The sequence below is a fragment of the Vanessa tameamea genome, chromosome 3, assembly GCF_037043105.1.
Source record: "Vanessa tameamea isolate UH-Manoa-2023 chromosome 3, ilVanTame1 primary haplotype, whole genome shotgun sequence".
NCBI lineage: Eukaryota > Metazoa > Arthropoda > Insecta > Lepidoptera > Nymphalidae > Vanessa > Vanessa tameamea.
In genome coordinates, this window is record NC_087311.1 from 5,638,471 (window position 1) to 5,666,001 (window position 27,531).

A 27,531-nucleotide genomic window follows, 5' to 3' on the forward strand; every position below is an offset into this window, starting at 1 on the left:
AATTTCATAAAATTTTGTCCAGTGGTTTGGCCGTGAAAGAGTGGAAGATAGACAGACATAATAAGTTTCTCATTTATATATGTATATATTAAGCTGTAGTATAAACAACATCGTCAATCATTCACACACCATAAACTTATATAATATTATTAATATTTTTCACTTGTTTGTAATCAAGTCAATAGACCGAAACGTAACAATACCAACTCAATTGCTAGCCGTGTGCCGACTGATAAAATTCTCCCTTAGGACCATGTTTTCTCAAATGTTTTTTGTAATCTGCTAAGCTCATTCTTATTCCTACTGTTTCTAACCCCGTTGGTTTTAGTCGGCGAGTTGAGTCTTTTTTAAAGTGGATTCATAATTCAGTTTATCAGTTTTATGAATCATTATTCATATATTAATATTAAGATATGAAATAATAAAATATTTAAAATGAACTGTCAATATTATATATATGTAGGAAAATAATAAAATAAAATCCTCGTTAATTTCAGATGGTTATATTTAGAACCCATACTAAGTAATGCTGATGGGGACCTGGGTGTAAAGTTTCGAAAAGTGGACCAAGGTTTTAGGCAAGTGGCACGGATTATCGAATCAGATCCCCGCCTTTCATCACTATTACAGTCTACAAGACTTCAAGCGATGCTTGATACTATATCCGAGCAATTAAACTCCTGTCAGTCAGCATTAAATGATTACATTGATGTAAGTGTCAAATAACTGTTATGAATTTCCGCTTAAACACTTACGCATTCGGCTTCATTTGAAAACATAACTGATTTTGATTTGTTGCAATGTACCTAATTAAGTCTTCATTTATTATGCAGGATAAACGTTCAACTTTTCCAAGATTGTATTTTTTGAGTGACGATGATCTTCTGGAGCTACTGGGACAAGCACGAGCGGGAGCTGAGGGTAGCGAAACAGTGATGCAGTCTCATTTGAAAAAGTTGTTTCCTGGCATCACTGGCGTGCATCTCGGCCCAGGAGGCCTGTCGGTCACGTCTCTCTGTAGCCATTTTGGAGAAACGTTTCAATTAGACCATCCCGTTGATATCGACTGCTCTGTTGAGGTATATAATAATAAATGCGTAATATTATTTACTTCGATGTGTATTTCTCAATTATGTTAATTATACACCAAATTTAAGTTAACAAAACCATTAAAAAAATGCAGGTTTGGCTGAAAAATTTAGAACAAGAAATACGTTCATCGCTAAAGAACATGGCATTAAAATGCTTAGTGGCAAATTCTTTGCAAGATCAAGATCCATTTTCGCTTCCGACGCAAATATTATGCTTAGCGCAAAATATTAGATTCACTGAACAAGCAGAGAGAGCTATTACGTCCAAAGAACTACACAAGTTAAAAGATATTATTGAAAAAGAAAACTTGTATTACGCAGCAGCCGAAACCGAAGATGAGTGTGAGAAATATAAAAAACAAGCTTTGATATTGCAGTGTGCATATTATGTGTCGATTGTGCAAAGTTTAATTAAAAATAATGTTGTGACAACTAGTGATTGGATTTGGCAGAAACAACTCAGGTGATATCGTCTTTAAACTATATATAACGCGTGTATATAGCTCTAGCGTATGTATCTCTAGCGTAGATTTTAGTTTTGCGCAGTCATCATTTCGGAGCAATCGATCGATTCGATAACTTTTCATAAAAGATAAAATCAATTTTTATACATTTATTACTATATTTTTACTGTTTTAAGTTATTTCATATTAAGTGCATTAAAACATTTCTATTGTTTCATGTCTCTAAGATATGTCCATCATTAATTTATACTTGTTTATACATATAAATAACCTAAAAACAATTGTCTATGAAATATTCATATCTCTCTAGTAAATATAAAAAAAAAAAAAATTTATTTACGATTTAATCATATAGGCTTTTTGAATAATGTTTATTAATTATGTTGATTTACTATTCTTATGTAATAATAATAATTTATTGCCCCAAACAGAAAATGCAACAAAAATAAGCTTATATATATGAGGTCGCAAAATAAGTATGACTATAATTAAATATCATTATTTGCTAAGTACTCCATTTACACGTGGTTTCGTACATTAATTTACTTACTAAGATTACAAATGCCTCAATTCAACATCTCAAATCATGAAAGGTGATAACAGCCAAAATTACAAACATAATACTTCGGCATAAAATTTACAGACAGAAACAATAATTTTAAAAACTTTATCTATGTTAGTTGCTCCCCCCTCTCCTTCTCTTAAACTAACTTCTATATATATCATATTACTTCATTATATGTATATTATTCGCTTCTTTAATAATAATATACAATTTAAAAAAATAATCGTTATTGTATAATGAATTAAGTTGTTATAAATATACTGATGATTAGTGCTTTCAGATTCTACCTACAAAATAAAACGGAAGTCGTAGCTAAAATGGGCTTAGCTCAGATTTCATACTCGTATGAATATCTCGGCGTAAATACTGGACAATTCGTGAGAACGGAAACGACCGATGAAAGCTTTCTTATTTTGACTCAGGTGAGTGTTATTAGTTGAAATGACAAAAATACAGTTAATCTCCCCTATTATACGTTTAGTTTTCCGTTATTATCTATGATTAAGTATATCGTTAGCTATGAGTATTAACGGTGATATGTTAAGAGAGCCGAGATGGCCGAGGGGCTAGAATCTTCACCGATTACTGCGGGTTCAAACCAATGAATTTCCATGTGCTTATTTTGTGTATAAGTCATCTCTTGCTCGGCGGTGAAAGAAAACATCGTGACATAAACTGCATGTCTCTGAGGGTCATTAATAGGCTGTTAATTTAGTTTACTTTATCTTTTATGAAATATACACATATAATTGCTAAGTACTAGCATATAGCAATATAGCATGTAAGGTCAAATCAGCAGTACATCTATTTATTTTTAAAGGTTCATGTCTAAATTTAAATGTCAAATAATTGATATTTGTATTTTATAAGTTTTAATGAAAAAATATATCAATTTGTTTAATAATTTACGATTTTTAATGAAATTAATACGCAATTCGATATTTATGGCCGAATACAAGTTGAGCTAATCAAATATTTTTATTTCTGTACCGAGTAATTCTTCAATCAAAATGTGACTGCATCTATCATCAACGATTACGCATATTACGTCTTTATATACCTATATATATTGTCAAGTGCTGCGTTGCCGCATTTACGAGTCCAATATAGTGGACGTACTGAGTTGAACAGCGATTCACAGAACGATATTGAAACGTAAAAAATTAACTACTAATATCTCAATAACAACATCGGGCACAGCGGTCTTTTTTTCATGAAAAAACTTAAATGTATGTATGTATGTAAAAAATGTATGAAATTTCTGAAAATACTTTGTTGGCCGGGCATTGACTACGACGCGTATACGTCTTTATGATTTTAGTTCGATTTCGTACTATCGAACTTCCGGTACGAATAACACGGAGTTAAATGAGGTTTTTACTCTCAAATATTTCTTTCAAATCATCGGCTAAGTGCCTTTTTCTTTTTTTTTCAATCGATGCAGCTTAATCAAATCTATAATATTCCAAATTTCTGGTAAGCTACACAGGTAGATATTTGCATACATCCTTAAATATTTTTTGCCTAATAAATTTTGTATCTGTTTCTTTACAGTCCTTACATCTGGGGTTAGTGGGAAATCCTATCGGGCCCGCTGGAACAGGCAAAACGGAATCGGTTAAAGCATTAGGATGTTTATTTGGCCGAGTGGTTTTAGTCTTTAACTGTGACGAAGTAAGTTTATACCAAATTAAGTTGTATAAGAGTAAACTAATGTATTTAGTGGATATAAAATTATCTCATCTCTATTGTTTAGTGACGCATTGACGATGAAGAATGCTTAATATCATACAGTGTCATGCCAAAGGGTAGTCATAGCCCCTCCAACAGGTTGTCCATCTAACGGTCTACTATTGAATTGATTAGAACCAGGCCTTATTATTACGGTTATTAATGTGTTAAAAATGTCTAACCTAACCACTGGGTAGAATTTGAACCTGTGATTGGGGGTTCATATTCAAGCAAGTATCACTGAATTTTTTATTTTAATTTGTTTTTATATTTAATTTCGTGATCAGCGCTAAAGAAAATGATCGCGAACGAAATTCACGTATCGGATCTAAATCTGTCACATTTGTATCTGCGTTGGAGAGGTATGGGAAAAGGAGGATCACTAGTCTTGAGTATTAACATACTATAATATACCTCTTTCTATATCTGTTTCTTTCCTCTACCTTAAGGTTGCCTGGAAGAGATTGCTGTTTAGCGATAAGGCCGCCTCTTGTGCATCTTTCTTAAACATGACTATGACTATGACTAAATGATGTGATTACTGGTGTACAATAAAGAGTATTTTGATTTAATATAATATGTGCCTTTTTCTGTTAAAGGCAATGGATGCCGAATGCATGGGCCGGCTGCTGACCGGGGTCGCGCTGTGCGGCGCGTGGGGGTGCTTCGATGAGTTCAACCGCCTGTCGGCCGCCACGCTCGCCGCCGTGTCGCACCAGTTTGCCTCGCTGCTGGCCGCCACGCGCCGCGTCGACCCGACCGGCGCCGGCGACCGCACGGCGCTTCTCAACGGCAAACAGGTACCCATCTGCAGAAAACAGGCGAGAATTATACATTAAACAATACATCTACACTATAACATTTTAGAGGTCAAGTTTGTTTATGACAATGTAGAGGATAATCTTTGGAATTAATAATACAATTATAATGTTATTTTTACTGCTTTCTATCAGTATTATTATGAGTGATATAGGGTATGAATTATATTTATATTATAAAATTTTCTTTATTAATAAATTTCACCCAAGCGAAGCTGAGGCGGACCGCTAGTGTATAATACCGGTACCAGTGTATGTACCCGAATTATACACAGGATGTGTTAATGTGTTAATATAAATGAAAACCATGACATCCCTCAGGTGATCGTGTCGGAATGGTGTGGCGTGGCGGCGACTATGAACCCGGTGACCCGTGGCTATGGCGGGCGACGCTCGCTGCCCCCCGCGCTGCAACACGCGCTGCGCCCGCTGGCCCTGCGGCCGCCGCCGCGCGCCGAGCTGGCGGCGCGCTTGCTGGCCGCGTATGCCGCGCAGCCGCACCTGCAGCCGGAGCGCCTCGCCGACGACTTAGACGCAGTCTTCACGCTAGCTAGGTGAGAGCCCGAATTCTTTCAGGTGCCTTGAAATCGATATGAGGAAACCTATAGTTTTATGTAAATCAATCCAAGCCTACCATTTATTAATCAAAATTAAATGCAACCTGCAATATGTTTCATACCGGCTATAAGCCACGAAATATTATCCTAAAGTTCATGAACGTGTTAAGTTCTACATAAAGCAGTACGTTGCTATAATATGATAAAAATGAACAAAGTTAAATATTTCATTGTACCTATTTCTTATTTTCTATTTTCCTTCTTTATTCAATTTAAAAGTATAAAGTAAATAGTTTGGTGGTTTTTAGAAACCTACCACCGGCTTCAGATCTGATGAGTTTATACATGGGTTTCACAAAAATACCTAATTATATATATATGTGTCATAAGATCAAATACGCATTTTAAATGAATAATAATTTAAAAAGGTATTTTAACCCTTACACTTTATATTCGAAAATTACATACTTTAACATTATTAACTAGCGGAAGCAAACGTCAGATTATAAGCGTTTGATATTTTTCCGACATAAGTATGTCCATCAATGAGTCTAATATCCCAAAATGATCTATATCACTAGGCGTAATTCAAGTTAGTTATTTTAATAAAGTGTGACAATATTTTCTTACGAATATTCTTTTAAATTGAATCCCCAGCACGCTGCTGAGCGCGCAGCGGCACTACGACTGGGGCCTGCGCGCGCTGAAGGCGGCGGTGGGCAGCTGCGGCGCGGGGCTGCGCGGCGCCGGCAGGGCGGGCGGCGCGCGCGCGGCGCTGCGCGACGTGCTGCGCCTCAACAACCTGTCCAAACTCACGCGCCACGACGCGGACTGGTCAGCGCTCTCTCGGCCTCGTTTGATGATTCATCTTATTTGAGTAATTGTGTTATTGTTTTTAATGCACAAAATGATTGACTTTTCAGTTTTGAAAATATTTTGGCCATGGTTTTCGCTGATGTCCCGGAAAAGGAATCGGCCACAGATCCTCTCTATATAGCGCTCGAGAATACGGTCGGTCGGCTCGGTCTGGTGAATAACAAGTTTCAGGTACGAGGCAATATTAAATAGTCACTTATGATCATTTAGATTCGTTAGTACACTAACTGAGGACTACATATATCAATGTAATATGATCATTTTAAATATTTGTAGATTCGAAAATGCATGGAGCTCTATGAACAGTTACAACAACGAATGGGTGTAGCGATTGTGGGGCCTCCAGGATCCGGTAAAAGCACTATTCGGCAAATATTAAAAAGTGTAAGTGTTTAAGTTTGTCTTTAAGACTGTCATTTTTAAAAACCGTGGTCTGCATTTTTATTTTTGCAACTACTTCTTCATTATATAATTCTTATTAAGACTCACGTTTCATTTTTGCAGTGATATCTTATAAAAAAACCGCTTCGTTACGTAACGCGTTACGCCGCCAATCTGTCTGGCTTCCCTTTCTCTTACGCATACGGCAGCGGTAGGTGGGCTCCTCCACTTTTGTCGGGAGTACCGAGACGCACACTTTTTTTTTTAAATAATTTCATTATATCGATGTTTCAGGCGCTGACGCAGCAAGGTAAAAACATAGTGGAATACGTAATATGCCCGAAAGCGATGTCCCGCAGCTGGCTGCTCGGACACATCGAGCTCGACACGCGCCAGTGGACCGACGGCGTCATTTCCACCGTCGCGCTCGAAGTGGCAAACCAACCGGAAGGTACTCGAGATATCGTCTTGCTGTGATACTGACATTGCTTTGAATTCTTAAACTTATAAGTGGTTGCCAAAACTGACTACATTAATCTATAAAAATACTTATTGACAAAGACAGTAATTTACTATTTTATATACTTAGCACCTTAATAAGTTCCCATAAGTATAAAGTTACATAGATAACCACATTGAACAAAGATAAAATACAATGTTTGTATTCTAAAATAATTGCGTACAGTAAGACGTATGGAGGTTGCAAAGAATCTGCTTATCGTTTGAATTCGGTTAATGTTCATTCAGACGTATGGTCGTGGGTTGTGTGTGACGGCGACATAGATCCGGAATGGATTGAAGCTCTCAACTCCGTACTCGATGACAACCGCCTCCTAACACTGCCGTCGGGCTGGAGAGTTCAGTTTGGACAAAACGTTAACTTCATCTTCGAGACGCACAGCTTGGAGTACGCCTCGCCTGCGACGATTTCGAGAATGGGAATAATATTGTTTAGGTATAATATTTGTTATGCTATTACGTGCGTCGTTTTATAATGTGAATACAGAACCTTCTTTTGAATTATTGCCCTTAGTCGTAGTGATTCAAAATATGCTATTAAACAGTATCGCTTGCAGGAATGTCGTTTGAGACACGCATGACCCTTCTGAGTATATATTCTAGTAGAAGCAAAAAAAAAACTCACCAATGCATCGCTCAAAATAGTATTAATATTCATTTATTATTTAAAAAATGTCCTAATAAGGACTGTCAATACTTATTAATATTTTATTTTATTATTATTGTTATTTTTGTTGTTTTACAGTGCCGAAAACCATTGTTCGCAAGAAATTTTAGATAGATGGGTACAAAGCAAGGAATTTGATAATGATACTGCAAAATCAGCTATTCCATTTTTGCATCTAACCTTAAACAAGTGCCTAAAGTGGCTGACTGTACATCAAGCTGACGTCACAACGAAAGATTGCCACATGTCTTTGGTAAATTAATTAGATTCATTTGTTCTTCTTATGATAACAACATATTTTAATGACATTATTATTATTAAAATTTAATTAAATAGATAACTAATATTCAAGAAATTGTTTTAGGTGAGACAAATATTATCGAACTTCGAATATATAGCACAAGAAATTACGTTCAAAAATAATCCGCAAAGTGCAGAGGATATGGTTTGGTCAGCCGTACAACTCAGTACTATGGGAATCATAAAACAAAGCGCAATCGATAGTTTCTATGAGGAGGTTTGTTTAAATGCCAAAAAATCCTTGAAATATTCACATGATAACAAAAGCAAAATTAAATATTAGTCACTTCTGTTACTACTAATGTTTTAATATATTTTTTTATTAATTCTCAAGATCTCTTTGCTCATATAATATACTAATTCTTATTTTAAACAACATTCATGTAGCTGGAGATGCCGCTCGCGGAAGGCGGCGCGGCGGGTGACGTGGTGGGTGATGCGGGGGGTGGCGCGGAGTGGGCGGAGGGCGTGCTGCGCAGCGCGCGCGTGCGTGCGTGCGAACCCGCCCTGCGCGCCGCCGCGCACGCCGCCGCGCACGTCGTTGTCATCGGGCCGGAGGCGAGCGCCAAGACGTGAGAATATCTATAGAGACTAGCAGAAGAAGTTGTAGTACAATGGATTTTATTTGATATTTGTAGGTCCCGCTTAAGAATTAATAGTAAAAGAAAAATAATCAATAATATTTTCAAAGACAAGTAAAACAAACAGATGTTACGCTTTATTTTTAGGTTAATATTGACGTCTATTGTTTATTATATTTTTAATTGAAAAAAACTATCCTAGTAAAATTAAAAAAAGTTTTAAATGGTTTTTGTAAAATCATAGTAAAGGTGTTAAGTCGATGAAAACACTTATTTAATCATAGTAAAATGAAAAAAAAATGTTTCTTTTCAGTCTTTTAGCCGAATATATTTTAAGGGAATCCAACTCTACGATAATAACAATAAACTGCACTCCAAACCTAGAACCGGCGGACATCATTGCAGAGCTAAAGCGGGTAAAATGAGTATATGAATTTTAGTTTGCGAAATTGAGGATTAAATACAATAGATGAAGTATACATTTAAATATTAATGAAATAAAATATTTGTTTAAAATTATTATTCTAATAAATATCTTCGTCTTATGAAACTGCGAGATCGATATATCTGTACTACTACTAGTAGGGAAAAAGAAGTACGCATCAGCTTATGTATAAGGCACGTTACCTTATAATTAAGTGATTTTAACATAAATACTATGTGTGTAACAGAAGAACGCCGTTGGCAGCGCAGGGCGGGGCGCGGGGCGGGGCGCGGGGCCCGTGCTGCTGGTGCGGGCGCTGCACCGCGCGCGCTGCGACGCCTGGGGATCCTCGCCGGTGCACTCCTTCCTGCTGCAGGTAAGCCACTGTCATATGTTAAAAACCTTGGTCACGATCAAATCAACAAATAAACAAAACTTACCAACGAATAGTGTCAATGTGGTTATTATTTTAAGGCATATGGGTTATAACAGTTATTTTGTCTGTGTGAGATTGGAACGGGTGGCTAGTCATTTTAGATTAAACGTATCAGTGGTAGCATTCTTTTTAAATATTACATTATGTATTGAGGAGCGTTGATAATTGTTAAAGAGGTTATCTGAGGGATATATTTTCTTAAATTAATTGTTCACCGCAAAGACAAGTCAAGCTATATCTGAAAAATATGTGTCGTCGCTCTATAATAATGTCGCGGGGTTCGCTCGGTGTCAGGTGATACAGCAGCACGGGTTCTGGTGGCGCGAGGAGGGCGCGCCGCAGTGGCAGCCGACGGGCCGCGTGCGCGCGCTGTGCACGGCCGAGCGGCCGCCGCGCGCGCGCCTCGCCGCCGCGCTCGCGCACGTGCACCTGCCGTGAGTGACGCTCTCTAGGATTGTTTATTAATACAACACGACGACTATTATTAGTCTGATCATGATTCAAAAGAACTGTTTAAATAATTTGAACAAATTTTATATATATATATATATCTCTTCACGATTAATCCGCTGAACCGATTTAGATGAAGTTTGGTGTGGAGACAGTTTGAGTCCCGAGAAAGGAGTAGCCTGTGTCTACTTTTTTTAATTCACCCCTTGAGGGACTAAAATTAGGAGTGGTAATGCACAAAAATAATGAAACGTAGCCATAGCTGACCTTAACAGAAAAGAAATAATAATTATAATAGTGTTTTTGTGATAATAAGTAGGCAAGTATGTCGCTTTCTAATAAAAATGTTTCCGTTTATTTTTAGTGAGGCCGACGATGAGGAGTTACTCGAACTATCGAGAAGTTATTTGTCCGAGAGTGTCCCCAAGAACATAACGGAAAACGATATTTTTAATTTGTCTCGTAATATGATATCATTGTACAAAGAGGTGAGAATGACTCTTGTAAAGTTACATGTTCATTTGAAATAAAAAATAAAATATTTACAAAAGCAAACTTCATTAAATTTCAGGTAACAAAAACTTTCCACTTGAAATCTCATTACAAATGGAACCCGTCTCACCTCAAACAATGGTGTGAAAACATAAAATGGTTTTCTCCTAACGATTTACAGCAAGTTGTCACGGTAGTAAAATTTTATAGTAAAAAATCTTCAAATTAGTTAGCAAAATGATTTCCTTAGAAATGATTCTGCTTCACTTCCTGTAGTCTAATCTTTTCCAAAGTGATATATCTTAGCTTTCAATGAAATAACCGAGCTTTTGATTTTTTAAGGAATGAGTAAATATATAAATGGGTGTCTTGATACTATTTATTTACACCAATGACTGAGTAGTTAGTAATTTAATCTCCACCCGACACTGTTACACACAGGCTGCCAACCGTGAGAATAACGCTGAAATTATCTGTTAAAAAAATTCTTTCGAAATCGTCTAACCTTTGTACGCATGTTAATTTTCATGTCTAATTATGTTTTTTTTCTATTCTAGGCCTTGAATGCAATGGCGAATATAATATTCAAAAATAGATTGGTCACGAATGAAGAAAAATCTGAATATATCACAATAGCTCAAAATTATTTAAAAACTGACTATAATATATATTTCATACCCAAACTCCGCAATGATGGTGTTTATTTGATACCCGTGGATTACAAGGAGTGGTACGAAAACACTCAGAAATTAATCAACCAGTGTTGTAAGTTTTACTTTATTAAATGTAATTTAAAAATACCTGTGCCATGATTTAACTTTATATAACTATTTTAAAAGTATTACCTTTGCGAGTTTTCTATGACTATATTAAATATACGTTACGCAACTCAAATGGCAAAGGGAGTTTCGGTTAGTTTGAAACTCCGATAAAGGTAATATTATCGATCGATATTCCGCGCCAAATGTATTGTAAAAGCGTATATTATTTTAAAATAATATAATTTTCAGTGACCGATGACGAAAACTGCTTCGGTGAATCTGGTATAGAAGTCTGCGCTGAATTGTCGGTTTTGATTCCGGTCATCGCACTCGCTGTGAGATCTCTTTTTCTATAAATCAGTAGAGCATAAGTAGCGAGCAACACTGAGCTACGGCCATGCGTTGCAGCTGAACGGCGGCGGCGCGAGCTGCGCGGGCGGCGCGGGCGCGGGGCGGCGCGCGGCGGCGCGGCTGCTCGGCGCCGTCGCGGGCGCGCGCGTGGCGCTGCTCGACCGCGCCGCGCTCTTCCACGCCGGCTTCAAAAACGTTGGCCTCTCTCGATACTTACGCACTCTCTCGGTGGCCTTGACTCTCCACGAAACATTCTTATTTCAAAGCTCGCTCTTGCCGTAGCAGTGTCTCACCGTGAGATCATCGCATCAAAATAGCCGTTTGGAAATCGGTTTCTTAGAGAATCCATATGGGACGGTGACAAACGGTGACGTTGCATAGATAGAAAACGTCAAAATAAACAATAGTCAATATATTCTCATTTGGAAAAGGTATATCTATACATATAGTCAAACTGTAACTGATCGATATCTGTATATAGAAGGTATTAAAAAAAACGATTACTATTAATATTAACGCAAAAGGTCCCATAACATTTTTTTTTATTTTTGCCTGTTTTTCGGTTTGACTGTTTATCTGCGCGTTTACGACAACATAGGCTGTTTTTTTATTAATTCACCCCCGAACGATTAAATTATTAAAAAACACTTACAAAATACGACTGCACGGGATAATAATAGCCATGACAAATAGTAAAACCTCATACGGTGTTGCCGCACGTGGTCACGGTAGAAATATGGACACTAATGAGAAATGAAATGTATAAATTGATTTAATGTAGTATCTTAACAGAAATAACGAAATCGATTTTCAGTTATTAACATACAACGACATTCAATAATTTATAAATAATATCTCATTAGGCGTTGACGTCGGCAAGTGAAGGTACCCGTACGTTAATAGTGTTGTGCGAGCCGGTAGTTACGGACGACTTACTGGCGTGTGTCGAGGCCTTCTTGAGCGCCACCTCCATACACGCATTACCTATGATCATCATTCCATCCTCCGGACCAGCGCAGCAGACGGAGCAAACGTTTATAAGTAAGTTAAAAACATGCCAATTATTGCAAACATGTTTCGAATACGAGTTTGAGTAGGTACATTTATATTTATTTCAGTGATTTTTAACGTATTTTATAATATGAATGTGAATTCAAGTGATGCTCCAAATGAACGCTTTGTAGTCGATTATTGAACTCTGTTGAGATGTTATGTGATATTCATAAGTATATATGTATTATGAGGTCATATAAATATGGCATCTCTTAAATATTTAACGATCAATAATTTCATATCGTGTGTTAGCTTCTCTTCAACATCGTTAATACAGAAACTTTATTAATTTTCTATTTTATTTTAGTGTTTAATACATTATTTCAGACATGAAAAATAACTTAGGTATAATGATTTGCTTGGACAAAGACCAGGATAACTTGACCGGATTGCTAGATTCCTATCCGCTGCTATACAACAATAACTTTTTATGCTGGCTCTCACATTGGTCGGACGAAACCTTGAAAGACATGCCGGCACTTCTGATACAGAGGTACATTCCGTTGTTGCACACTGTGTGATCACTGCACCACGTTGCGTGTTGAGAGGTAGTGTATTAGCACCTTATGCACATATATTAGAATATTATTTCATGTTTGTTTGTTTGTTATTTTTGGTGTTATCTTCACTCATATTATAAAGCTAAATAGTTTATTATTTTTGCGTTACATATCCCATTCATTAGATATTCAGTAGATCAGGATGACAAAATAAATTTAGGCTTGATAATCATTCTCCAACAAATATATTTCTCAATCCCTCGCAATAATCTGATTATTTCTTATGACACATTATATTTTTTTCAAAAAAGGAATCAACGTCTTTTTGCCAGTCTTAAATATGTTGATTCGGTGATTATGGTGATTTCGGTTACAACAATTTTATGTAATAATAATGTTGTATAATTGATGATGACATTTTATGACATAACTCCGTGTTGGAGGCTAGGGTTACTCGCTGACACTACATAACAATAACACAGATGAAACCGCGTTGAGCAGCTAGTATTCATATTATTTATCAATTCCAGTTATATTTATAGATCATAAATTGTGTCTGTGTTTTATAGTTATTAAATTTACCACTGTCTGTAACTAAATGACTTAATTAGCGCTAAATAAAATATGAGAAATAGACTTTAACGTATATTGTTTTAGGTTATCGAAAGAGAATGCTCTAGAAATGTCTCAAGATGATATGAAAAGCATTCCAGTACAAGGGTTCGTTGATATATACAAGAGCTTAGACGCAGAGCGAGTGCGTACGCCTTCTCGGTATATGCATTTTATAAAGACGTACTACAAAATTTTCAATATCAAAAAACAAGCGTTACTACAACGGCGCGATACCTTATGTGTAAGTGAGTTTAATGTGAGACCAGTTAGCAATGTTTACGCGCTTTTATCGATATAATCATATAAAAATATTTAAATAAACAGGCCGGAGTTGAAGCACTTCGTCGGGCTCGTAGTGAGGTAGCGACGTTACAGGAAGAGGCGGCGGAACAAGAGGTGGCTTTATCAGAGAAACAGGCAAAAGCAAATCAAGCTCTGGACCAGATAGGGGCCACGGTACGGGCTACCACTGATAAGAAGGAGGAAATGTATCAGCTGAAGAAGAATATTGAATTGGAAAATGAAAAACTACAAATTCAGTAATATACTTATGACTAACTTTCAAATAGGTTTTTAAAGAAAAGAATGATTAAAGAAATGATGTTTTTTTCTCAGAAAAAAAGAAATTGAGGAGGAATTAGCTTCAGTGGAGCCAGTCATAGCAGCGGCCCGGGCGGCGGTCGGCGACATAAAGGCCGAGTCTCTGAGTGAAGTCAGTGTTTCATTATGTTGCACTTCGGCATAGGCGACACCAATAATGGAATATTTGTAGAAGGATCTCATACCATGGAACTCGGAACGAATATGATCTCTGTGGCACTCTTGGCGCCTAGATAAATCGTTCGCGAGCTTACATTGTATCTGTTTGAATATTTGTTCGAAGTAATAATATAGTAAATAATGTAAATTATTGCGTAATAAATAAAGGTAATGTAATTAATTCGCTCAGTATAATGTACGATATAAAACACAAGTATTTACGATTTGAATGTTTCATGACTTTCACTAAATAATTATAAAATATATACACTAAAAAAGAGAGCATACAAGTAAATACATAAATGCTAGGTGCGTTCCCTCCGTGCTCCTCCCGACGTGGTGCGCGACGTGCTAGAGGGCGTGCTGCGGCTCATGGGAATCGCTGACACGTCCTGGCACTCCATGAAGAATTTTCTCTCCAAGCGTGGCGTCAAAGAGGATATACGGTAACTTCTCATATATATAATCACGCGATTTCCTCGGCTCCGACAACGAATACCTATTTGTACTATGAAGTAAACTTATAATCCATAGAGTGTAAGGGTCCATAATAAGCTAAGAGCGGCCGTCAACGCTCACAGATGCCTGGACGCGCGCCAGATCAGCCCCGAGGCGGCGCAGTCGGTGGAGCGCCTGCTGCAGCGGCGCGGCGCGTCGTTCGAGCAGGCGGCGGCGCGCCGCGCCAGCGCCGCGTGCGCGCCGCTCGCCGCCTGGGTGCGCGCCAACCTCGACTACGCGCGCGCGCTCGCCCGCGTGCGCCCGCTGCAAGACCGACAGCGGCAGCTGCACGGGTACCCGCGACTTCTCGGAGACTCCTCGGTTGTAGTTCCAATCCCCTAACGCGATATGCGATCTCCGAATAGAAACCTCAAACGAGCGGAGGACGAGCTGGCGGCGCTGTCGAGCGGGCTGGCGACCGTGGACGAGCGCGTGGCGGCTCTCAAGGAGCAGCTGGGGCGACACACGCGCGAGGCGGCCGCCATCGAGCTGCGACTGAGCACCGCCGTGCAGACCATCAGCGCCGCCAGCGACCTGCTCGACCGGCTCGCGCACGAGTACGACTCGTGGGAGAATGATGTGAGGGAAGCCAGATATCAATGCATAGCTTTAACCTGCAGTAGAAACTACTTATTTCGAGTTACTTATCCATTTATAAAATTAATGAATTTGTTGCAGCTGCAAAATATTACGATTGAAATATTGGAATTGAATCAACGGTCTCTTTTAGCAGCTGGATATCTCACGTATCTACCTGACCTGACCGAACCGCAAGCTCGGTAATTGCAAAAAGGAATTTATTTATATTTGATATCTGGCCTAATATTTGTTTTATAATATCTTTATCCCATTTATAAACCGATAGACGGTCCAGATAATTGGGTCCCATCACGGTGAAAAATATACAGGAGTTCTCACTAAAAACAATTATTAAATATAACATATTATTGTTATATTTAATTTATTGTAAATTTAAGAACGAGCTATTGCATTTCAGGAACTACCTTTCCAAATGGTGCTCATTGATAAACTTCGAGGATACGACGTTCTCGTTGATAAATTTCTTGTCAACTCCCGAAAAGCAATTAAAGTGGGAAGCAAATGGCCTACCTTTAGATCAATCTGCGTTCAAAAATGCCGTTTTCGTTGAACAGGTGATTGGATATATTTTGTCGTATGTTAATCGTCAAATTTTCAATTTATATTAATTTATAGAAAATCGATTTGGCACGTAACGGTACATATAAATCATATACCATAATGCAGAATTATATTAAAAGTAGAGTTACATTTGTTATTTTTCCAGTACTTGGAACAGTCGTCCACGCTGACGCCGCTGCTAGTGGACCCGGAGGGCGAGGCGGAGGTGTGGCTGCGCAGCACGCTCGCGCACGCGGACTTCGTGCCGCAGCACGAGCCGCGTCTCGCCACTGCGCTGCACCTCGCACTGAGGTAGACATTTTTCGTTTAGTTTCCATTGAAAAAGTAGTACATAGATTTTATTTGCTCAAAAAGGAATATGAAAGCAAATATGAGAGGACATTTAAAATTGCCCAGTAATTAAAATAAATGCGCAAGAAAGTAACAATAGTACACAATTTAAAAAAACTATGTAGCAAATAGCGTTAAATATAGTAATTATATTGTTTTATAATTAAAATTTAAGACTTCTGACATTTTACGTGTGAGAGAAGTTCAATTACAATTGTAAATTCGCTTCTAATTAGTTTGAATGATGTCTCTAGCGTATAAAAAATTTGGTTATCGTTGTTATTCCTTTTAAGCATTTTAAAACAGTTTGATATATTATAACAGGCTAAGATTATTTACATTTACACAGTTCCATATACATTACATAACAGTTTAATATAATGAATTGACGACTGTTGTTATAATTTACAAATATTTTGAATGCGCAAAAGGTTGAAAACTCTTTGTAAATTGATTTTGCTTAACACTTTTATAATTGACGTATTTCGTGCTTACTAAAGATTTAATTGCTATAATGTGAATCGCAGTAGTGACATTGTTGTGTAAGTAAAGTCAGAAGCTTCGTTTTTATCAAAAGAACCGATGTGTCTCAAATTATATCATTTACTTTTTACTCTAGGCATTTTTCTACTACTATAATTGAAATCCTACTTCTATCATTTTTTTAGACTGGGTCGTACTCTAGTCATAACGGAGGTGGAGTGCATAGAAGAGTGGTGGTGGAGTACGATGCGGGGAGCGGCGGGGGGGCGCGCGCGCGTGCTGCTCGCCACGCGCAGGCCCGCGCTCGCCGGCGACGTGGCCACGCACTTCCGCGCCGCACTCGCGCCGTTACACTTCACTGCGCGTCTGCACGCACTCGTAGGTACGTGTCGCAGACGATATCGCTTGTCCTCGGTATGCCAAAACCGTAACAACATTGTAATGCTTATATATACAACACTAGATCAACTGGTACACGGCGCATTTTATAAACAAAATCCAGAGATGAAAGAAAAGTCGAAGGAAATTAAACTAACAAAGGCCACGCTACAGAAACGACAGCACGAGTTACAGGTGAGAAAAAACACCTGCATTACTAAAACATTCGATAGTATCTCTAATACGTATAATGTCGGGGAACTGTGAAACGAAAAGTGATATGATTTTTCAAACGTCTGTCAGGAAAACCTCCTAAAAGACCTATCGGGCAACGCGGACATACTGCACGACGCGAACCTGCTGGCGGCACTGGAGAAGACGCGCAGCACGAGCGCCACCATCTCGCAGGCGCTGGACGAGGCGCGCGCGCTCGTGGCGCACACGCGCGCCGCGTGCGAGGCGTACGCGCCCAGCGCCGCGCGAGCCGCCTCGCTGGCGCTGGCGGCGCGCCTCGTGACCGCTCTGCCGCCCGACGCGCTACTCGACGTCTTCGTCGGTGCCGTCGCTAGGTCGGAGGTGCGTAGAACTTTTGTATCACGATGTCTGTTATCGCTCTATTGCAATCGATATGCTATATTAATATGAACATATAATGTTATTTACACAGTATGTCAAACTATGCCAATGAATACATTTGAGTTTTATGTTTAAATATAATTATAATAATAATCGATAATGAAAAGTATTTATTAATTTGAATTCTATTGTTCATTTATTTTGTTAATTTTAAGTAGAATCAAATTGATTTTTAACGTTTAATATAATCATGTAAAATAGCAACTCTAGCTCTCTCTCTCGAATGGAGTACATATATTTTTATGCATATAAAATATTATACTTAATTAGCTTATGATTTTAGAATAATCCGAAAAATATAAATAATGACGAAGTTGTAAAGTACTTCACGCGGAAAATCATAGAACGTGTGTTGTTGGGCCTGCACAAGAAAGACAAGTATATCGTCGTTATGCACCTATTGCGCCAGGTCTACGACAATCTTATTCCGGAAAAGGTATTTCTTCTTACAATTATTGTTTATTCGTTATCATATAAGTTAGTCAGTTCGTTGTAATCGAATGTCATTGACAAACACATCTTATTGAAACACACGTGGGCCGTAACCGAAAATAGCGAACTTAAATTCGGGCAAAATTTGTTGTTTTGAATTCGTACGCAGTGGTGGAGTGAAAAAAGTACCTGCATATGTCATCGTGGTGGAATCAGCTTCAAATTTTCTCCTTACGGAATAAACTTTTGCCTAGTAGAGGCATACTCACGGGTTGTTATTTATTTACTTATTATGAGCAATATTCTTATTAATGGATAAAGTTATTATTATTGTATATAATAATATATATAAACTTATTAATATTGTATGTTTTATAATTGTCAATATCTGTATTAAAGGTGATAAATATTGATTATCGTTACAGCTTTGGCAAATATTTATCGGAAATTTCAATCTCATTGAAGATAAAGATCTTACGAGAACGATGAAAACTCAATTCCAGTGGATAACGGACGATTGTGTGAAGAGAGTTGCACAAATAAAGGTATTCTTTCCATATCCATTACTGTAACTTATCATGCGATACAGGTTTATGCAATATATCTAAATACGAATTATTGCTAGGTTCATGATGAAAACTTGTTTAATCGCCTCTCTCTCGGGACGTCCGCCATGTGGCTGGAATTTCAAAAATTGGGAGATCTACACACCCTGAGTAAGCTGAATCTGGAACCATTCGAGTGCGTCGTCGCAGTGGCGGCGTTGCGACCGGAGAGCACGTATCGGGCCATCGTATCTTTCGTCGACCAAGTGTTAGGTACGGAAACACATTAACCACTCAGCAGCGATACTTATGAGTTTCGGGTTATCGAAATCGCTTTTGGAGGCAGAGTCTTTAACGCACGGGTGTGCGGCGCAGGCGCGGGCGCGGTGTCGGGCGCGCACACGGCGCAGCGCGCGGCGCTGTGGTCGCGGCCCACGCGGCCCGCGCTGCTGCTGGCGGCGCACGCGCACGACGTGCTGGCCGCGCACGCGCACGCGCACTCGCGTACGCTCACTACGGTAACGTGCTTCGGGAATCGATCGATTGGTCATCGAATTTCGACTGCTAAAGTAATTTATAAATTAAAATTCGTGGAGTGTAAATACTTGGGTTGCGTCTGATTTTTCAAACTCTCGCCTTAAACGTTAACATTGAGGTATAACATGAAACAACAAAGAACCTGTTTTGGGAAAACAAAACCGACACCTAATATTAAAACTCCATGCCCTCAGGTGGGCATCGACGAAGGAATTAATGTGTGGGAAGCGGCTTTGGAGACATCTCGAGGTGGAAGCTGGCTCGCTATAAGAGTCGGTGCTTCGCCATTTACACGCGATCTGTTATCATTCGTTGTGTCACTGTCGGAGAGACCAGTAAGTGAGACAAAAATAAGTTTAGTTTTAGTCGTATGAATGAGAAGCCTTTAAATGCGATAATTTTTACAGTATTTATAAGTCGGTAATTAATCTGCAAATCCTATGTGGAATTATAAAATATACATATTTTATTGTTTATTTCCAATAAATATAATATGAATTCATAAATTTAACATTTTAGGCGAGTGATTTTGGTGATGATTTTCGATTATGGATACTGGCGGAAGATCGTGACATTCCATCGACGTTATCCACGAGCTGTGTCAAAGTCGTCCTTGAAGTAAGTTTTAAATATTATTTATTTTAAAATCACCTACAACCTTATGTTTACGATTTAGAGAAAAGGAGAAGAGCATTAAAAATGTACATGTAAGAAAAATATTAATTAATTTCAAACAGGCTCTGTAGTAAAAGCACACGTTAACCTCTCGTTTGAAATATAAAAATCCATGTCCAGTCACCGGAGGGCGTGAAGCGCAACGCGTGCGGCACGCTGAGTGCGTGGACGCGCCTGCGAGCGGACGCGACGCTGCTGCGACACCTCGCCGGCCTCGCACTGTTCCACGCACTCGTGCAGGAGCGCCGCGCCTACATCCCGCAAGGTGAGCCACTATTCCCGAGAGCGCGCCCGGCTCCGAGCGGCGCTGACGGCTGCCTGTCGCAGGTTGGAGCCAGTGGTACGGCTGGGAGTGGGGCGACGTGAGCGCCAGCGCGGCGGCGGCGCGGGCGGCGGGCGGCGAGGAGGCGGCGCGCGAGCTGTGCGGCGCGCTGTACGCGGCGCGCGTGGGGCGGGCGCGCGACCGCAGCGTGCTGCACGCTCTGGCGCGGCGCTGCCTGCGCGAGCCGCCCGCTCCCTGGCCGCGCAGCGACCGCCTGCAGGTGTGTGCTCGAGACTTACTATTCCTGCAGCACATTAACGGTGTCACTGACATCCGTTTACTATATTCACGAAATTATTTTGGATTACGTATGGCAGAATTGTTTGCGAGACGTTTTTAAAGGCGACCCCATACAAACGTTTCGTAAGTTTCGCAGTTTTGATATATTTAAAAAAGACACCGAGTGAGTTGAAAAAATTATCGTATATCCCATTTCGAGCTTGTCCCATTTTCGGTAACCCGTAGAAACTTGACATATAAAATAAAAAATCTCTCAGCTCTTAGATTATTTCAACGCTGAAAAATCTTTCATTAGGACTACGTAACGGCTATGGAGGCACTACCCGATATCGACTCACCGGAACTGCTGCAACTGCCGGCCAATTGCCGCGTGGCGTGGGAAAAGAACGCCGCTGATAACATAATTGCAGGATTAAGAGGTGAAAGAAGGGCTTTTAAAGAAAATTATAATTCAGTACATTGCGAAACAAACTTTTGTTTATACAATATGACAAATTTAATTTTAATATAAACGATACCTATCTGTGAACATCGTCGTTTCACGTGTTCATCTGTTTATTTTGTGTCGTGTGTACATTCCGACATCCTGATTTGGTAATGGCACACTATATTAGATATTTCAATTTGTTTTTTATACTCAGTCGATAATGAGCTACAATACAGAATAGTCAAGAACTCTGTGTATGAATATATCTATAAAAATACTTTTACTCTTACAAAATACACGGTAGTTTTGTTTGATATGATGTGATTTCGGCTACGACTGCCAATCTAAAAGGACCGGACCGGTCGGATACATAGAACCTATTACAGTGCAAAGGTGTGTGTGCGCAGATACAAGTGAACTCTATTGATCCTATTGGACGGCAAATCCGCCACGACCGGAAAGAGTTGACGTAATACCAACGGCTTTACGTGCTTTCCGAGGCACGAGCGCATACAGACTCCAAATCATATTTATAGAAAATTAAAACTAATATTGTATCAATAATGATTCAATAAAGAAAATATACAAATAAATTGAACCAAAGGTTTTATGTTATCATATTTTCTTCGAGGTCGATATTATGTTATGCGAGTCGAGTCATTATCTGTTGTCATTTTATAAATCTGAAATCTAACAAAGACTTCCGTAACGCAATAATAAAATACTATCCACGCCTACACCATATGACGATACTTAACTGTTTTAAATGTTCGTGTGATAATAAATAAATAACGTACATTCTAAAACTCCATTTCATTTTGATTTACAGAATTAAACTCGACCGTCAATACAAAAGTGAGTGGCGATATAACACCGGTGAAGACACTTTTATCATTATGGAAGAAAATGATGTCCGGAAGTCCTCTCATTAAAGCCGATTACCACGTTGAAAAGGTACTCCATTCTGTAATTCGTACTGGTGGTGATGTCCTCCTACACGATGTAGGTCATGTATTGCCAACGGAATATGTAATATTATAATATATTATAGTGTTGAAGTGCGTGCTCAATTTCAGGTAGTTACTTTATTCACCCTAAAAATAAGGTCACTTATAATCCGTTGGGGCGATACTTAGATACGATGGAGGGTTCAGGAGCAGGAACAAAGAGTTCACGTACTTTCTATGATACGGAAATGTCAACTTTTAAACTTTGGGTTACTTCTGATAATGTACATCAGATTTTGATTAGGCCGACGATTTGGTCCGCTTGAATCTTTTGCCAGTTTAGGCATAAAAGGGATATTATAATTACTATAATATTCAATTTACTAAAAATATATAATCTATAAGCATAAAGGTTTATACAAACATTGTTTTTTGTGTTTTTGGACCATGGAAGTAGGATTATTATCATATATTTGCAGTTTATTGGCGTCCAATATTATAAGCTCTATCGTATCTCTGTAAAATTATTTTACTGTAATTTATGAATACATATTAAACCGTCTATGCCGCGATTCATACTCATCAGGGTCCTGATTCTGTGCGCCACAATTCGTAACGAGCCTAAACGAGTGACGCAATAACCAGCTAAGAAACACAAACGTGTTTCCGTAACACGCCGAGTTATGTTTTCTAAAATTGTATTATGTATGCCATAAGACATGTTGTCTATGCTTTTTTGAGAGATTTCACGATGTGCAATCGGATTCATTTCCTATATTTTTTAACTTTAACACCAGTTTATTTTCTATGTAAATTTATTTAATTTTCTTTGACTAAAACCAAATATTTTAACATAAAATATTAGGATAGATAGTACATGATAGAAATAAATATGTTTTTTAGAAATGCAGAATTATAAAATATATTACTAACAAACATGTCTAACTAAAATACTATATTACACAGTATCTGTTAATTCATAACATTTGCACGGGCTGATTTTACATTAATTTAAATTGACTGTATTATTTAGAATATTTTTATACAGTAACTTAAAATAATAAATAGTATTTCTATTTATATATTAAAATTATTTATACATAACATACATTTAAAATATTATTCTCATTTTAAACATATAAAAAGGCAATTATAATTGTTTGAAAAATGAAAACATTTAGAGTTTTAATATTACATAATTTAATCTTAATATCTTGTAAACATTCATTTTTGTTAAAGGAGTTAAGTCTATACTGATTCTCTTATTTTCATCTTATTATTGAATTTCAAAAGATCAAAACCTTATCAATTTATTTAGTTTTTATTATGATAGAACTTTTGTGGCTTAGTAAATACAGATATATTTTTGTGTAAAACTAGTATAACGTTTTTATGGGTTTAATGTTAAATTATTTATTCACATTAGCATAGTTATTTAAAAGTTACTGGCATTCCTTTTTTCTCTGGATCACCATTATTTCTTATAAAAACAGTTTAAGTTTAACACACTGCCCATTGCTTGTCCAATGCCTTCTTTACTGTCTCCGATAGGCAGTCATATAATTATTGTTGGAAATATTTCTAGTTTTAGTTACGCAAGTTTAATATTCTTGTATGGATATTAAATTGCTTAAGGTTCTTAATATTTTGATATTTTTCTTCTTTTAATCACTCAATTTAGATAATAAAACAGTTAGCAAGTATTATAATATCTCGCATATTGATGCACACTTCATTTTTAAAGTGAATGTGGGATTTTTGAGGCTTTTAATCGCATATACATGTAGTAAATTTTTTTAAGCATCTTAAAATTTTTGTAACATAATATGAACCCGAACACTTTTAACTAAATATAACTCTAAAAACCATCAAAATAATTTATAAATCACATTAAAAACACTATATTTATTTAATTTTTTATGTTAAATTACAATTTAAGATTTAACCCTTAACCATAAAAATATAATTAATTTACATTTATAAAAATTAACCAAACCGTAGGTATGGTTTTCGATTTGACAGTGGCAGTGGCATTCGGAATACCGTTTTTAGCCAAAAACGCGTCGTGAGCGTTACAAGCTCGTTTGTGTTTTCGGTGGCATACAGAATCAGGGCCCAGTACAGACAAGGCTAAACAAGTTTGGAAGAGATTTATCTGGTAAATCGAGACGTTAAAAATCGATCGATCACGAACAATGATTACCTAGTTTTATCGTTAGGATCCTACGGTGTAACAATTATTCTCTCAAAATGTCATCTATAGTGTGTTTCAGTAAGTAATAAGCTTCGTGTTCGAAATTACATTTTTAGGCAAATGTTTGCTAGAAATGTACATTTTTTTTTGTCAAGGTGCAACATAAACCGTTTTCGTTGTAGTCTTTAGAAATAAAATATGAAATGTTCGCTGGTCGTGTCAGGCTCGCGGCTGGTGGGGCGCGGTGTGCGCGGGCGAGCTGCTCGACGCCGGCCGCGCCGCGCGCGCGCTGCACGCCGCGCTCGCCGCGCGCGCGCGCCGCCACGCGCCGCTGCACGAGGTCCGCCCGTCGCCACCCGCAGTGCGGCGACCTCCCTCGTCATACAACACATTTTGCGACACATTTGTCTTTTATTCCAATTAAATATCTTACGTCAATTAGCTCAGTTATGTTTATAGAGTGGCTTAAAAATAATACTAATATTGAGTATAAAATAATAGTATAATTAGATGAATGTCGATTATTAAAATAGAATTTTAACGTCGATTGAGCAGGTACCGGACGAGTGGCAGCTGCTGTGGTCGGGACCGACGGCGCCGGAAGCTTACATCAAAGAATTTTGTCACCGAGCTCGCTCGGCCGTCGAGAGAGTGGGCGGGCCTGAATTTAGCGAAGACTATATGCCTACAGGTATATTCGATTTTCTACAGCCATGAAGGCTGTATAATATTTATCAGTACGACACATTTTGTCTCCTTAAAACAATTGTTTCGAACAGTCCAACACTTAAAACTACTTACTTCGAAATCTTACAAAATAATTTTACTTTACAGTACTTTAGGTAACATTAATCTGAACATATTTTATTAAATAAAAACCGAAAAAAACATTTTCACCTGATGTTTTCTTTTTAAGAAATGAGGAAAACATGTTTACGGTTTAATATTTGCAATTGTACATACGTATTGTTTTAAAACAACATGCGTCTATTAAAACCAAGATACCCGGGATACCCGATCGAAATGAGTTCGTGTGATGACAGCTTACTTTTCACTTTGATCTGCTCATTTCTCTTCCCAAAAGCCAATCTTATTGAATATAATTTAATTTTTTATTAATTTAATCGTTATATTATTTTTTAATGTATTCTTTTTATAAATTTATAAGTACATATTTATTAAGTATTTAATATGTAAACATATTATTTACAATACCTATTAATTTAATTTGTTGAAAGCTATTTATGTTTCTTACAATTCATTAATAGTACAACAAATAAATTTGAATACGGTTGTATAGACGGTGATATGGTAGCTGGGTACTTTGTGTACGGCTAGAAATATAGCGAAACTGGTACGTTTGTCCGAACAGAGGTCGACTTGCGACAGTTCTTCCGCCCCGCGCGCGTGCTGTGCGCGGCGCGGGCGCGCGAGGCGGCGCGACGCGCGTGCTCGCTGCAGGCGCTCGCACTCGTCGCCAAGTGGGACTGCCCCGCCGGTGTGTGTCTTATACAATTATACTAATGCAAGAATTTATAACATTTTAAACCTCTTTCACGTAATTTTGTGTCTTAAAATTTAAGCATTCGAGTTGAATCGCATTTAAGCATTGATGTTGAAGAGTCCAGTAGTAGAGCTGCACTGTATCGACCTTCGCTGTAGTGTGGTCCAATCATCTCAAAACCTTAAAGGGGATGGAGACTTTCGGCAGCTGCGGAATGTGTTCGGTCCCTTATAGCGCTATGCTGTGTTTCCATGTGTAGCGGAGACGAGCGGCGACGTGAGCGTGCGCGGCGTGTCCCTGGGCGGCGGCGCGTGGCGCGCGGGCCGCCTGCGTGCGGCGCCGGGCGACGCAGCGCCGCACGCGCCCGCGCCGCCGCTGCTGCTGCGATACGTGCCCGCGGTACGGCGCCGCTATATACCGCTAGTTGTTAATTGAATACATTATGAATTTTGTTAATGTTTTACATAACCCATTAGGACATGATGAGTACCTACATTACTCTACTCGATGATAGTCACTACGCAGTCCTACAAAAATATCCAGCTTTTAATATTCTTAGTGTATTATATTTTTATACGATTATTTCATTATGTTTTGTAAGTGATCATTGGAATAGTGTTTAAATTTGTTCACATTTAATCTATTACTGCAATTATATTAGTAAATATTGTTAGTGCCATGAATTACGAACAGATCGCTGGACGACAAGCGGCGAGCGAGCACGGGTTCGAAATACCGCTGTACACGAATGGATTTCGAGAAGAAGAACTAGCCCGTGTCAGCGCGCCGCTGCACGAGAGCTTCCCGCCGCGCGCCGCCCTGCTGCACGCCCTGGCGCTGTTCGTCGCGCCGCTGCACTGAGCGCCGCCCCTCGTTGCACTTAAGTTTCTAGCACAGAAAGTCCGAAATTAAAGATAATTTACTTCAAAAACTCAAATGATAAATAATTTCTGTTTTTTTTTCTCAGTAATGCACCTTACTCTACAGATTACTTTAATTTTCTTAAATACTCGATTTATAATAATCTCAAAATTAAGTTGACTACTCTGATGTGAGTCACTAGGCGTCTTTATAAAAACAATTTTTATTGAAAAGATTTTTTTGTATATTGCATATAGAATATGTATGTAATAGACACTCGAGTTCCGAAACTGTATTTCTCTAAACATGACTATCAAAAGTTTAAAAAAATATTTAGCCGTCAAGAGACACGCGGCTGACGTGAAAAAGCGAAATGGTTCTTTAGAGAATTTATAATTAAATAAAAATCAATCCATAAATATGGAATACAATAAAAATAAACGAAATAATAAATACAATACGAGCTAAGCGCCCACAAAGAAGTAACGGAGTGGGAACTGGAGAAACCCGGATTACGCTATAAGTAAAAATGTACGTGCTATTTAATAAACAATAATCATGCGATGCGATTAGTTTAACAATAGCATTCGCACAATTACATAAAAATAGTAATACGGCATATATAAATCGGTCTTACCAACAACGCCCGCCAATAGATGTTACACTACAAAAATATATGCATCATATCTGATCTTATATTTTAATAATCCTGTAATCGTGATAGGAAACACCACCATAATATTTTACGTGTAATACTTACCTTGCGCTACTAACTCACGCCAATTTGGTAATTGATGACAATCGACTTAAATGCGATTCATTATGACACATTTTAATATAAATTAATTATACGGTTAATATAAATAATAAGGATTCACATAAAGCTATGAAAAGAGCGTACAGCATTAATCAAACAAGAGCTAGCTTGAGAGCTTTACTTGACATCACCTAATAGATTTAAATACCTAGA

At 38.2% G+C, this 27,531-nt stretch overlaps 1 protein-coding gene across 1 annotated transcript; it reads left to right on the forward strand.

Annotated features, from left to right (window-relative positions):
- Positions 1-502: 502 nt before the first annotated feature.
- On the forward strand, positions 503-25,735 carry LOC113397605 (cytoplasmic dynein 2 heavy chain 1). Its single transcript, XM_064218219.1, has 50 exons — positions 503-711; positions 834-1,079; positions 1,184-1,554; positions 2,401-2,542; positions 3,675-3,794; positions 4,451-4,651; positions 4,991-5,223; positions 5,884-6,060; positions 6,150-6,273; positions 6,379-6,486; positions 6,778-6,934; positions 7,231-7,438; positions 7,748-7,922; positions 8,034-8,186; positions 8,357-8,541; positions 8,864-8,966; positions 9,222-9,350; positions 9,705-9,844; positions 10,225-10,348; positions 10,432-10,545; positions 10,910-11,117; positions 11,363-11,448; positions 11,522-11,659; positions 12,328-12,505; positions 12,845-13,010; positions 13,675-13,873; positions 13,957-14,171; positions 14,248-14,344; positions 14,701-14,837; positions 14,973-15,182; positions 15,255-15,468; positions 15,568-15,668; positions 15,887-16,043; positions 16,196-16,341; positions 17,049-17,245; positions 17,327-17,436; positions 17,545-17,817; positions 18,161-18,313; positions 18,735-18,854; positions 18,935-19,127; positions 19,230-19,372; positions 19,586-19,726; positions 19,911-20,009; positions 20,187-20,331; positions 20,394-20,608; positions 20,924-21,047; positions 21,885-22,009; positions 24,420-24,536; positions 24,752-24,887; positions 25,569-25,735. The coding sequence occupies exons 1-50, from the start codon at positions 649-651 to the stop codon at positions 25,718-25,720; spliced, it is 7,968 nt and encodes a 2,655-aa protein (XP_064074289.1). The 5' UTR covers positions 503-648; the 3' UTR covers positions 25,721-25,735.
- Positions 25,736-27,531: the final 1,796 nt, after the last annotated feature.

Excerpts from the sequence above, each read along its gene's own strand:
- LOC113397605 (XM_064218219.1), top strand. The coding sequence starts at position 649 with ATGCTTGATACTATATCCGAGCAATTAAACTCCTGTCAGTCAGCATTA. Across the intron at positions 6,487-6,777 it reads TTCGGCAAATATTAAAAAGT|GCGCTGACGCAGCAAGGTAA; the intron begins GTAAGTGTTTAA and ends TCGATGTTTCAG. Across the intron at positions 20,332-20,393 it reads CCGCGCCTACATCCCGCAAG|GTTGGAGCCAGTGGTACGGC; the intron begins GTGAGCCACTAT and ends TGCCTGTCGCAG.